General features: G+C 41.0%; 1 protein-coding gene across 1 annotated transcript in view; it reads left to right on the top strand.

Moving 5' to 3' along the window:
* Positions 1-13,999, top strand: part of WDR49 (WD repeat domain 49) — a 127,837-nt gene that overhangs the window by 53,000 nt on the left and 60,838 nt on the right. The window contains 2 exon segments of the mRNA XM_032224895.1: positions 9,726-9,890; positions 12,364-12,479. Coding sequence (XP_032080786.1) covers positions 9,726-9,890; positions 12,364-12,479 — 281 coding nt within the window.

Genomic DNA, 13,999 nt, shown 5'->3' with positions numbered 1-13,999 from the left:
TTAGGTTATTAAGTGAGTCATGCCTAATTTTATAAAAAAAATTGCCACAGTTAAGTGAATCACTGCAGTTGTTAAGTAAATTATGTAGTAGTTAAGCAAATCAGGTTTTTCCCACTGACTTGTTACTTGTTAGAAGCCAGCTGGGAAGGTCACAAACAGTGATCATATGAACCTGCTGGTTGGCAAGCACCCAAATTTTGATCATGTGACCATGGGGATGCTCCAATGGCTGTAAGTGTAGGACTAATCACAAGTCACTTTTTTTCAGCGCCATTGTAACTTCGAATGGTTGTAAGTGGTTGTAAGTTGAGAACTACTTGTATAGAAGAAGGATGATACAAGAAACTACTGGATTGGTGAAGACTACTATAATCATATGTATTTACTCCAGTGGTGGGTTCCGGATCACAGTGCAACTGGTATGGTGCAACAGGGCCCAGCATTCCCCACATGCACGCGTGCAGCGCATGGACACAGAGCAGAGCATGCACACATGCACACATAGCATGCACACATGCACACACATGCGCAGAGCATGCGCAGAGCATGCGCACAGCATGCGCAGAGCATGCGCAGAGCATGCGCACATCATGCTGTGCGCATGTGTGCACATGTGTGTGCATGTGTGTGCATGCTGTGTGCATGTGTGCGCACATGGGTGCATGCTTTGTGTATGTGCGCATGCTGCACAGCATGCGCACAGCATGCGCACAGGCACACAACATGCACACATGTGCGCACATGCACAGGATGCGCATGCATCCTTACCTCCTGCGACACCTCTGCGATGCTCCAGCTGCTCTGCGGAGCGTCGTGCAGGCACCATACGCTCCATGCGCATGTGTAGAAGCTCCAAAGAGCTCAAATACAGGTAAGGAGCTCAGGCAGGTGGGTGGGCCCTCCGGAGCACCGTACCATAACGGTACATGGTGTTCCTGGCAGGCACCAGTATGCCCGTACTGGGAAGTACCGCCTGCAACCCACCACTGATTTACTCACATAAATACACATGCACACACACATCAGCGTTTTTTTGCCTTTAAAATATTGTTTGCTCTGGGGAAAGTGGGTGTATAGTCATACTGCAGGCTACTTCTGCTGACTGCCTGCAATTTGGCAGTCCAAATCCCACCAGGCTCAAGGTTGACTCAGCCTTCCATCCTTCCGAGGTGGGTAAAATGAGGACCCAGATTTTTTGGGGGCTATAGGCTGACTCTGTAAACTACATAGGTCTCTAAAGCGCTGCAAAGCCAGAGGTGGTATTCAGCCAGTTCTTACCAGTTCTGACGAACTGGTAGTGGAAATTTTGAGTAGTTCGGAGAACTGGCAAATAGGCTGGCCCCGCCCCTGCTCCTCCCAGCTTCCCAGCTGATCTTCTTTTGATGCCCTGAAGAGGGGAATGGAGCTGGAAAGCAGGTTAGTGGGGAGGGGAGGGAAGGGGATTTTGCAGTATCCTTCCCCTGCCATGCCCACAAAGCACGCCCACAGAACAGCTAGTAAAATTCTTTGAATCCTGCCACTATGAGCAGTAAATAAGTCTAAGTGCTATTGCTATTATGTACAAGGATTTTGGGATCCCTTTAATTCTTTAGAAATCACATGATAAATGAGAAAATGGCTATCTGGGTGAATATGCTTCCTTTTTCCATTGCTTTGCTTTCTCTTGAAATTTCATTTTCTGCATACTATTGTGCATGTCAGCCATTCTAATTCAGGAGAAAAGCTCGCTGCTCCTGTTGAGATTCTCATCTTGGCGGTTTCACTTCTGAACACTCGTTCTGGCGTTGCCAAGCTTCAACAGCTCTCTGGACCCCTGAGGCAGAATAATTCTAAAACTCGGGATAGCACAAATGTCACACTGAGACTGCTTCTAGTATGTCCTTCTCCATGGTGATGTAACTGTGCTTCCCTTATAACAGCACTGACAGTGAAGCTGCTGCATCTCTCTGCTTCCATTCCAGCTTTGTATATTTGTCCAGTAGAATTTTTTTCAGCAATGTGAAGAAGTTATTTAAATCAGACCTAAAGGACCATGTGGCATTTCTAAGGCACTGGAGAAGGAATCATTTGTCTTTGTTTCAGCTTGACTGCCGAATTGATATATTGATTATTTTAGCAGTACTGCTGGACATACAGTTAGCATTGTAAAAATAAAAGGAGGGCTCTGTAAAAAAAAACACTGCTTCTAAATAAATAAATACATAGTTCTTTAGACTTCCAATGCAAACATAAACATGTTCAGCCGATTAACATATTTTGTACCAGCTGTCCAGTGCAACAAGTACTATTTTTTTAAAAAAATGGAAGTACCCCCTGATAGAAATAAATATACAGAGACAGATACAGGTATCAATAATGAACTTCCTGCCAGAGAATGAGAAGGAAAATTTGAAAACACGAAATGAAGCATATGGAGAGAAGGCCATTGTGTAGGAGTGGAGGTACACCACATGATCTGTATGCAGAAAATTTTACAGGCTGTTTCCTGGCATCTGCAGTTAAAAAGGATTGATAGCAAATAATAATAATAATGTACTGGGCTAGATGGATAAATATACTAATTAGTTGCAGCTAAGGCAGCTTCGCAGTATCCTAAAGGTTGCATAACTGGACAAAGCAGCAATTGATAACATGGAATAATTTAGAAGGATAAAGATGATGATTAACGGGAAGTACCCAGCCAGAAAAGAAGGTGGAAGTGTGCAAGTGCCTAGCAGGAAGAGAATATGGAATAAAATTACAAATTAATACATATACATTAGGAGTTTTTCTATGTTCCCTGGAAATGTTATCGATACAAAAGACAGAAAGGGGGGGGGGATTAGAATAGAATGGAGTGGAGTGGAGTAGAATGGAACAGAACAGAACAGAAGAATAGAATTGGAGGGGACCTTGGATGTTTTCTAGTTAAACCCCCTGCTTGAGTAGGACATCTGATACCATTTCAGACAAATGGCTGTCCAGTTTCTTTTTAAAAGCTCACAGTCATGGAACACCTACAACTTCTGAAGACAAACTATTCTATTGGTTCATTGCTCTCACTTTTAGGAAATTTCTCACTTGCTCTCGATTGGTCTCCTTAGTCCTTGGTTAGTTTCCATACATTGTTTCTTGTCTTGGTGCTTTGGGAAATAGTTTGACCTCCCCACTCCAATCTTTGTGGGAGCTCCACAAATATTGGATTACTGCTATCATGTCTCCCAATTTCATCTTTTCACTAGACTAGACATACACAGTTCCAGTTCCTGCAACTGTTCTTTGTATGTTTTAGCTTCCAGCCTCCTGGTTGCTCTTCTCTGCACTCTTTCCAGAGTCTCAATATTTTTTTTTTAAATATTGTGATGAACAGAACTGGATGCATTATTCAGTTCTGGCCACAAATAAATAAAAATAAGTAAAAATACCCTTACGGAATATCCATTTCTATTCACTTTCCATTACTTATCCACATATTTTAGTGTAAGCAATACAGAAAAATTCAGCAAAACAGAACAAGAAGTCGGGTGGTTTAGTAGCATTCCCACACTTTTCTTAATTCATCAAGAAATGCAAAAGCAGACTTAAGCAAGCTGCTATCTGATTTGAGAAGCATAGATGAGGTACAACATTCTGAACTAAGTTCTATTTGCATTGCTTTGGCTGTCCAATCTGGGATTACTTGGAAGGCTTTAAAAGAGGACTAGGTAAACTCATAAGCAAGGGGGAGGGGCTATCTGGGTTTTCTTGGGTCCGAGCAATCCTCTAGCGAAGATTCTGCATGGTTTGGCAAACCCCCAAACCCCACTCTTGGCTGCCCTCCTCACCCAACCCCTCCCAGGAGTCTCCACATGGCCCGTTTTGCACGTCAGATAAGTGCAGGGCCTTTGCAGAGGCTCAGGGAAGCTGGAAATGGGCCTGTTTCTGGCCTTCAGGGAGCCTCTGGACCCGGGGAAGGCTGATTTTGTCCTTCTGGAGGCTCGAAGAAAGCCTCTGGAGCCCGGGTAGGGTGAAAAACAGGCCTCTCGCCATGGTGCGGGAAGCCGACTATGCCATGCTCACCATGGCCACACCCACCCAGCAACTGGGCAGAGAACCCATTGCTAAAATTTTTGAAGCCCACCCCTTGTCATAACCACCATTCACCCTGACTAGAAATTAATTCTAGTATTGGAGCAACTGTGGCCTTCATATCATTTGCTAGGACCATGAGTTGAAGAATACATTTCTATTTATGTTCTCATTTTGAGCTTTCCATGAACATGTGGTTATGTGGTAAGAAATTGCTGGCTCAGCATGGTTTTCCATGTGCTCTCCAGTCTCATAGGCTGTCCGTTAACTGCACGGAGTAATTCAAAAATTCGAAGTATAGGAAAGAAATAGGAGTTTATGTAGAAATTATACAGTATAGCTGCCCATTTCAAGGTTGTGATTCCAGGTAGTTCACATTACAATTAAATTACACAATATCCTATAATCAGCATTACAATGTAGCCAAAGCACCTACACATTTATTTCCAATCAGAACACATACGTGTCGGGATCTAGCAACCTGAGCTACGTATGTCTGATCATTCTTTAAGAGTAGGTCTATTTAGGCCTTATTTCAATATTTTTTTTCTCAACTGAGAAGTGACTAAAGTATGTTCCAGCTTCCTTGTATTAATAATGATCTACAAATACTATATCCACATTCAGTTCAACCTGGACAAAGTGCTTTGGGTAAATAAGAATTCTACTGTACATAATTTCCAATCATACAAAATCATGCAACTTATGTTCCACTGACTTTCCTTGCTAAATTTCCACATCAGCTTGGAGAGATTGGGAATTCGAGCTACACTGAGCTGCTATTTTGAGTTTCTGTTGTGCATTCAAGTTTTCTGAATTTGTAGAGTAGAATGGCATGGCCCCTATCTATTTGTTTCCTAACAAATATAAGAAAGAATGGTTGTTTTTCCCTCCCAAAAATATTGTATTAACTCTACTTAATGCCTCTTTTTACAAGTCTTTCTTACGGAAAATATAAAGCTATGGGGGGGGGGGTATTTTCCTTAGTCCTGTTGAGTTTGTTGGCTGATTCTTCTTCTTCTTCATGGCTATGGAACGACTGCATGCTATTTGCTTTCACAAAGCCTATTTAATTCAAGGACTCCCCATGTCTTTAACAGACATAAGCTATGGAAGTTCTGTTCTACTTTGAACAAAGTAAGGAAATGGATGAAGCTATTAAAACTAGCCTAAGAACTCCCATCTGTTTGACTTGTACAGCCAAAAGAAGGCTTTTAGCTGGTTTTGTTATTTTTTTTTACCTTTTGCCAAGAGAGAGAGAGAAAAGCTTCTTTACAGTGCATTTGCTTTCTTGAAATAACAGGTGTTATCATCCAGGTTTTTTGGAGGAGAATTTTTAATAGGCTAGGAATGATACGTCTGTTATTAAAAGCATATTGGATAGCAATTAAAATTCTTCATGGGTGCCATTCATAATTAGCCTTCCAGGATTTTAGAAGAACACAATTTAACACAAATATGTTTGCAACTTCTCATTTCTTTACAAGGAAATTCTGTTTAATTATTAATATTGAAAAGCAGCAAACTTACTTCACTTACAGGTAAATAGCTTCATTCTGACCTTTGATTTACTAATTCAACCCAGATGTACCTGGTTACAGCATCAATTGATGTTACAGCATCAATAAATACATCAAATATAAACAGTACATCTTCCTAGTGAAAATAATAAAGGTATTATATTATTGCACCAGGTTTATGACTATACACATCTACCCAATACAATCTATCTACCAAACAAAATGAAGAAATGCTTGGGATGCTGTTTGGTGGATGGTATTTATATTAAGCGAGATGAACTTTAAATAAAATAGGGGGACTAATTCACTTGAAATCTATTCAGAAGTAAGGATGAAATAAAACCTATCTATAGAGGAAATGCTCTCTGTCTTTTCTGGTAAGCCGTAAGTCATTGGCATTATTATTATTATTAAAAAAAAACCTGGCATGATTTCATTGTCATATTTTAATGGAAAGTATTCCATATTGAACTGGTTCAGCAGCAGACTACAGAAAAAAATAATGATAATGGAGGTCAATTCATCTCCCTCAAATTGAATTCAGGTTTGATGATATCACAAGCCCATCCATGGAGTTTTCTCGGTTGCAATTTCCAAGTTATCTGTCATTGCTTTATGTCAGAATGTTTGTAAAACTTCTCAGCTGAAATTATAGGTAGTCCTCAACAGTGGTGGGTTTCAAAAAATTTTGGAGCCTCTTCTGTAGGTGTGGCCTGCTTTCTGAGTCCACTGGTGGAACCTCTTCTAACCGGTTCGGTAGATTTGACGAACCGGTTCTACCGAATAGGTGCGAACTGGTAGGAACCCACCTGTGGTACGCAATTTACAAACCACAATTGAGGCCAAATTTCTGTGGCTAAATGAGACAATTGTTAAGTGAGTTTTGTCCCATTTTACAAACTTCCTTGCCACACTTGTTAAGTGAATCACTGCAGTTGTCTATGGAGATTGTCAGTCATTCTGTCCCTAAGGTGCTTTTTCAAGAGGCAACTGGACTTTCTGGTTTTTCTTTGAAGACGTTTCGATTCTCATCCAAGAAGCTTCTTCAGCTCTTCAGCGAAGCTTCTTGGATGAGAAGCGAAATGTCTTCAAAGAAAAACCAGAAAGTCCAGTTGCCTCTTGAAAAAAGCACCTTTGGGACAATCACTGCAGTTGTTAAGTTAGAAACATAATTTTTAAGTGCACCTGGCTTGAATTTGCTTGTCAGAAGATGATTGTGTGACCCTGGGACCATCATAAAAATGAGTCAGTTGCCAAATGTCTGGGTTTTGATCATGTAACCATGGTGTGATAAGTGTGAAAAATGGTCACAAGTCTCTTTTTTCAGCACTATTGTAACTTTGAGTGGTCACCAAATGAACTGTTGTAAGTTGAAGACTACCTCCACTGTGAGGATTGATAGTGTGAATCCCTTCATGCCATAAATATGGAGCAATTTGCTGAGTGTCAGGCTAGAAATTGCAGCTACTGCAGCTTTAAGACACTCGTCCATATCAATATTCATTTTTAGAAAAGGTGAGAAAAAGAAGCAATAGATGTAAATCACCAGGGATGTAACAGTTATCTGCACTTTCTCACTCACACTGAGCAATCACTTGTTTCAAGGAGCTTCACACTTGTCTGCAATACAGATTCCTTTCTGTCCAAGCCAAGCCATTTAAGAGGAACTGAACTCCTTCAACTTCTTGGAGAACTGTGAGGTAATCCTTAGTCTTTATTAAAAAAAACTCTCACAAAAGACATACTGGGAGTATCCAGTGATGGTATCCTACCAGCTTAACAACCGGTTCGGTGATAACTTGCTTTGAGAGCAGGCACAATTTTGAGAAAACTTACCTTCCGCTAGGGAAGAAAACAGCTGATGCATGGCAATCCGCTCTGCAACACGACTCAATTGAGAAGATAAAGGTCAGTAAAGCACAGGTACGGGCTGGCCCACTTGACCATCGGAGTGAACCGGTTTGCTCACAGCTGATCGTTGGAGCTACCGGTTCACTCAAACCAGTAGAATACCACCCCAGGAGTTTCCTATCAGTTGTCACAACTGGTTCAGTTAGAAAAGAAAGACTTTCATGGTTAGCCAAAAGTAAACTTGTCGGCCACCGGCCCCTCCAGCAGCCGAATCAGAGGTGGAGGAGGTGTGGGAGTCAGGGCCAGCTCAAGGCAACCTGAGAGCTATGAGGGTGAAGAGAGAGAAAGAGAGAGAGAGAGAGAGAGAGAGAGAGAGGGAGGGAGGGAGGGAGGGAGAGAGAGAAGAGAAGAGAAGAGAAGAGAAGAGAAGAGAAGAGAAGAGAAGAGAAGAGAAGAGAAGAGAAGAGAAAGGAGGAGCTTGGGCCATCCATCAGCCCTCAGATGGAGAGTCAACAACCCCAAATCTGGAGGTGGCTGATGAGGAAGAGGAGAACAGCTGGGTCCAGTGCCTGACACACAAATGCACAGAAGGAGGAGAAGAGGAGAGCAGTGGAAAACCATGGGCTAATCCTTGGGAAGGAAGAGCCACCGCTGCTAGCAAGGCCCCTAACTCTGGGGATAAAAGGCAGCGGGCGGAGATGAATAGATGTGGCAGACAACTATTCATCTTCTGGCCCAGCCAAACTTGTTAGCCTGCATTGAGAGAGAAACTTTTTGCTGGGGCTGCCGGTTCTCCTAATAAAGGAATCTTTGGAGTTCATTTCAGAGGGTTTGTCTTGGGGAGCTAGGTCAGAACAATACTTTACTAAAGCCAAGTGGTTACAGAGGAAGCAAAGCTGGATCTGAGGTTTTTGTGCCCAAAGCACATGGTTAACTTTTCTCTTGTTCCTGACTCCTCCCCCCCTCCCCCCGTTGTCAGTGAGAGTCCAATTAGGTGGTAACATATTGTTTGGGTAACATTCCCTGTTTTCGTGAGCTGCATAGTTCTTCATTCCACTGCATGGAACGGCTGACAGCTCTCACCAGATGCTCTGATGCTTAGTTTTGATTCTCTCATCCTACCGCTCCCCTTTTCCCACCCCACAACTCCCCTTCCCATCAAGTATGGCAGACTGGCATCAGGCAGTGCATAGCGTAACAGGATGACAGTCCTGACACTCCTATTCAATTACTAACCAGGTCTAAGCCTGCTCAGCTTTTTTAAGATTAGCTAACATTGACTAGGTATGTCATTTTCTTGACATACTTCTTGAACTTGGATTATTTTCAAAGGGGATTGGATATATTCACAGAATGTAACTATGGAAGCCAGAGCAATGGCTAGCAAACATAATGAATATAAATTATATGCAGATTTGGAATGAGTATGCTGAGGAACACAAATGAAGAGCACTAATCTAATTGGTCTGGCTTCCCCAGGAAAGTGATTGGGCAGTGCGGAAAAAAAAACCATGCACACAAAATTATAATAGGCAAGAGAGAATTATATTTTACTAAGAGCATAACTAGTAGGTTTTACCTGCATGTACATCTTTCATAAATATTAAACAAAATCTATTGGTAGACATGAGAATGGCTGGGTGACTTATTAAAAAAAATGGGGTTGCATTCTGAAATCACAACACACATTTTACCAAGGTTTTTTTTTTAAAGGAGGCGAGTGTCATATGTCATGATTTATCCAAATGGCCCTTCCTTCAATGTACAGTAAAAATAAACGCCAATATGGTGTTAAAAATAAATGCATAATACTAATGTTGCAAGCTAATGCATTCAGAGACATTCCCTTAATGCTTTATATATGGAGCAGTTTGCTGACATAAGGAAGGCTGGTATTTATTATCTGTAGATTACAAAGCTTTTTCCTCTTTGTCTACTGCAACCTTAGATTTATTTTATTTTGTTTGGAAAAGATTGCAATTTTCATTGCTAAAAGATTCATTGTCCCTGTCTGGATTAAAATAGTATCTGCCATAAGAATAAGTCATATCTTTTCTCTGTTGAATGATAACTACATCATTACTCATCAGTTAAATAAAGCTTGCTGTGAGGAAAGGTATTTAGCATAGGATCAAAATCAACCTACAAACTTTATGATTTGGAAGAAAGGTGAGAAAATCAGCACTGATTTGCATTTCAAATTGATAGGAGGCGGCATATGTATTAGTTTATTATAATATAGGTGTTTGGAAGCTGAGCATGTCAGCAAGGTTTTAAGTTGAGTGACTTTTCTCTCCTCTTCTTCAGGTAATCAGCTCAGATACTGGATCTACAGTTATCTTCTGGTTGATTGACACTGGGCAGAAAATCAAAGAGTTTACTGGTTGTCATGGCAATGCAGAGATCAGCACTATGGCTCTTGACGGGACTGAGACCCGGCTTTTTACCGGGGGCACAGATGGAGCAGTCAAGGTACACACTATATGTATTTTTTAAAAAGGGACGAAATGAAATGGGCTGAACCATTTCATATTTTCAGAGGTGTAGTTTGAGCATCTACCAATAAGAAATTTCATTAGTGGACCTTGAAGAGTCGGGAATGACTAGCACATATGTGCAAGGGGAACTTTTGCCTTTACCTTTATGATTTCTTGAAGAAGTGAAAGTTCATTGAGCTCACTCACGTTGTGTTTCAAGTCATAATATACAAACTACAATAAACAGATCCATATAGTCTGCTACTCCGCAATTGAACTGGCCTACTCATAATTTAGCACAATGAATGAATCCCATCATCTGCAGCTTCAGTTCCATTATTTAAATTTTTATTTTATTGACCCCCTAGGGACATTGGGCATAGAAATAACAAATAATAGCACCTCTCTTCGGGCCTCTGCTTTTCTTATCTCTGATTAAAAGATTTTAAATACTCTCCTTTACATATAGAATACTTGTTTCCTTCTTACTTTCCTCCCCCCATTACAGGGACAAGTATGAAAGTCATTATTTATATATAATAAATGATAACATATTCTTTTGGACATTAAGATCACGACTTAGATACTATCTATATTTCCCTGAAAATAGGACTGGGTCTTATATATATATTTGGGCTCCAAAATAAGCACTTGGGCTTATTTTTGAGGATGTCTTATTTTTTCACATGTACAGGGAAACAACTTCTGCTTGCTCATAGCTGCAATGGGGCAGGAGGCCACATAGCACCCCAGTGCTGCCACCATGAGACAGGAGGGGTGTAGCTGCCCCATTCTACCCACACAGGCTTATTTCAGGGCCCCCGTAGCTACACCATCCACACCCTGACACCTGCCCACTTCATGGTAGTGACTCTGGCAGCCCCATCCAGCAGGGCCCTGCATGGCCACTGGCCCACTTCTGCGTGCTTGTGGCTGCAAGGGAACAGGCAGAGAGTCAGTGGGACAGAGTGAGAGGGCAGCCACAGGAGGATTGTCTTTGCATCTCTAGGTTTTCCCGCAGCCTGCATGGTGCATTGGGATCACCTGCCTTTTTCCCTGTACCTCTGCCTCTGTCTGCTGCTTGGCATATAATCAACTCATTTGCACTGCACAGGCTGCAGCTGCTGCTAGACAATGTACGCCCCTGTGCCCTCACTGCCTCTGGCCACATTCCTCCACTGATGATCTTAACTATAGCTTATTTTTGGGGTAAGATTATATTAGGAGCATGCTAAAAATCAGGCTAGGGCTTATTTTGAAGTAGGTCTTATTTTTGAGGAAACAGAGTATTAATGGTTTAATTCTATTCCCATAATATACACCTGTAACTGGTACCTGGCAACTGCACATTTGCCTTCAAATTTTCTCTGCCAAATTTAGCTTCTGTGCTATGTTTGGAACAGCAAAGAAACATAGCAGGAGTTGAACTTAAGCCCAGAGGAATTGTGAATTCAGAGATGCATAGCAAACAAGATTTCCAGGTTAACAAGTAGAGAAGTAAGAGAGAATTCTAAGGAAGAAATAAAAGAAATCATAAAAGAAGGAGCAAAATTGTGCTGTATAAATATACTCACAGAGCAGGATAAAACACTTTTGGACATGATAGTAGGTTTGTAAAGGGAGGAGTAATTTTAATTCATTTGCATGAGCCAAAAATCAGTGAGTAGATGAGTATGTCTCTCAAGTCAGATGAAAAAATACTACATTTCACATTTATGGCAAGTTTCTGATTGATGCTACAGATAGACATCTTAAACATTTCAGGCTTTGTCTTCTGATGTAATCAAGAATGAAGAATGGGTTTATTAGTTTGAATTTTCCAAAAAATGTCCAAATGATTAACAAAGCAGTAGATGGAAACGTGCCTTACTTAAGCTTTTCTGGGTTAATATAATATTAAGTTGATATTGTACAGTAAATTAGCTGCAATTGTAAGATCTTTAATGTTTAAGAAGGTTTATATCATTGGTTCCCCATCAATCATGTTTTTCCTCCCCAACACATGGATTATGTAGCCTTAAGATTTTAAACATTATTTCTGAAGTTACTAAGAAACATTTTGCTCTATCGTTTTGATGTACTATTTTTTCCATTTTCCAATTTAATTGTTATTGTCATTATTGAAAACAATAAATCATAGAATACAAATTAAAATTGTTACCATGTTACCTATGGAATAAAAGCTAGAGGATGATAACCCTATGGTGATTAAAGTAAATTAAAATTTTCAAATTAAAAAAGTGTTAAATATGATTTGTAATATACGTTTGAACATAGAGCTGCTTATGTTGTACGGTTGATAATATTGATAAGACATTGTAAAGTGCACTGAATTTTTTTTAATATGGAAAATCTAAAACTTAATATTAAAGTCCCCATCCTATTATTACTTATTGCTATTTTTCAGTATTATTATTTTTTAAAAAATAATATAAATCAGATATCCTGATTTTTTTCCAAATTTTCAGGTCTGGGACTTTAATGGATACTGTCACCATAAGCTCAATGCTGGAAGGGACCAAACAGTTGAAATTTCTCAGATTTTGGTGCTAAGCTGGACTATATTGGTCGTAGGATGGGACAGGTACTGTGAAGAGTATTCTACTTAAAAGGAACTGTAAATATAAGCCTATAAACAGCCATGGTGGTGCAGTGGTTAGAATGCAGTATTGCAGGCTACTTCTGCTGACTGCTGACTGCCTGCAATTTCGCAGTTCGAATCTCACCAGGCTCAAGATTGACTCAGCCTACCATCCTCTCGAGGTGGGTAAAATGGGGATCCAGATTGTTGATGGCAATATGCTGACTCTGTAAACCAGTTAGAGAGGACTATAAAGCACTGTGAAATGATATATAAGTTGGTGTAAATGTAGAAAACTATACTAGTGCACTTTTTGCTTCCATTAATGGGGGATAACAATCTGCCCCAGTAATTCAAGAGCTGCTTGACAATGGAAATCAAGAAAAGATGCATTCACTGGCACAGCGTAGTAGAAGAAGCTCTCATCTGTCTTGATCAAATAAAGCACTTTAGTTTTCAACAGGAAGTTCAGCAAGTTTCTTCTCAAGGTTTTTGCAAGAACAAATAATAATAACAATAATACCCCAGAGTGTATTCAAGATAGGCTAGGCTTTCAAAACAAAGGAATGCATTATGAAAGGATTTCTTGAGTTTACATTTTTCCTTCAATCTCTTAAAACCTTTTGCGAGATGAAAAAGAGTGTGTTTGTGTACACACATAGGCAGAGACATATTCTTTATTTAAATGCAATGATTTGAATCCTATGCTGAAGCGTATTGTAGGACCACTTAAAATTCATGTACAACACCCTCCTTTGTTTGCTAAGGCTAAACATTCAAGCTGCTCAGAGCAGAAGTGATTCCATGGATTCCATTCCTGTTATGATGGAGTCACAGCTTCCAACATTTCTAGTGAATTCTTGGGGTTGTAATCATAAACCACTTAGAGATTACTAGGTGTTAGCCCTACTAAGTAGACTAGACCAGGGGCAGGATTGCATTTTTTTTTACTACCAGTTCTGTGGGTGTGGCTTGGCGGGTGTGGCAGGGGAGGGATATTGCAAAATCCCCATTTCTTCCGAGTCAGCTGGGACTTGGGAGGCAGAGACTAGATGGGGACAGGGCAGGGGTGGGATACGACCGGTACTCCCCAGTACAGGCGTTACCGTTCCGGTATGGTGCTCCGGAGGACCCATCCGCCCGCCCACGCTCCTTACCTGTATTTGAGCTGTTTGGGGCTTCCTCGCATGTGCACGGAGTGTATGGCGCCTGTGCGATGTCTGCCGAGCAGCTGGAGCATCACGGGTGGTAAGTATGCATGCGCGCACTGCGGTTGTATGCGGGCGTGCTGCATGCGTTCATGTGGTGGATGCCCGGCCCCGTTGCACTGTACTGGTTGCAATGGGATCCGGAACCCACCACTGGGGCAGGGCCAGTCAGAGGTGGTATTTACTGATTCTCTGAACTACTCAAAATTTCCACTACTGGTTTTCCAGGAGTGGTCAGAATGTGCTGAATACCACCCCTGGACTAGACCATGAAACTGACTCTGCAGGAAGGTTAAAATACTGTTATTGAGACAG

This window comes from Thamnophis elegans, chromosome 10 (genome assembly GCF_009769535.1).
Source record: "Thamnophis elegans isolate rThaEle1 chromosome 10, rThaEle1.pri, whole genome shotgun sequence".
Taxonomy (NCBI): Eukaryota; Metazoa; Chordata; class Lepidosauria; order Squamata; family Colubridae; genus Thamnophis; species Thamnophis elegans.
This window is presented reverse-complemented; position numbering and strand designations above follow the sequence as displayed.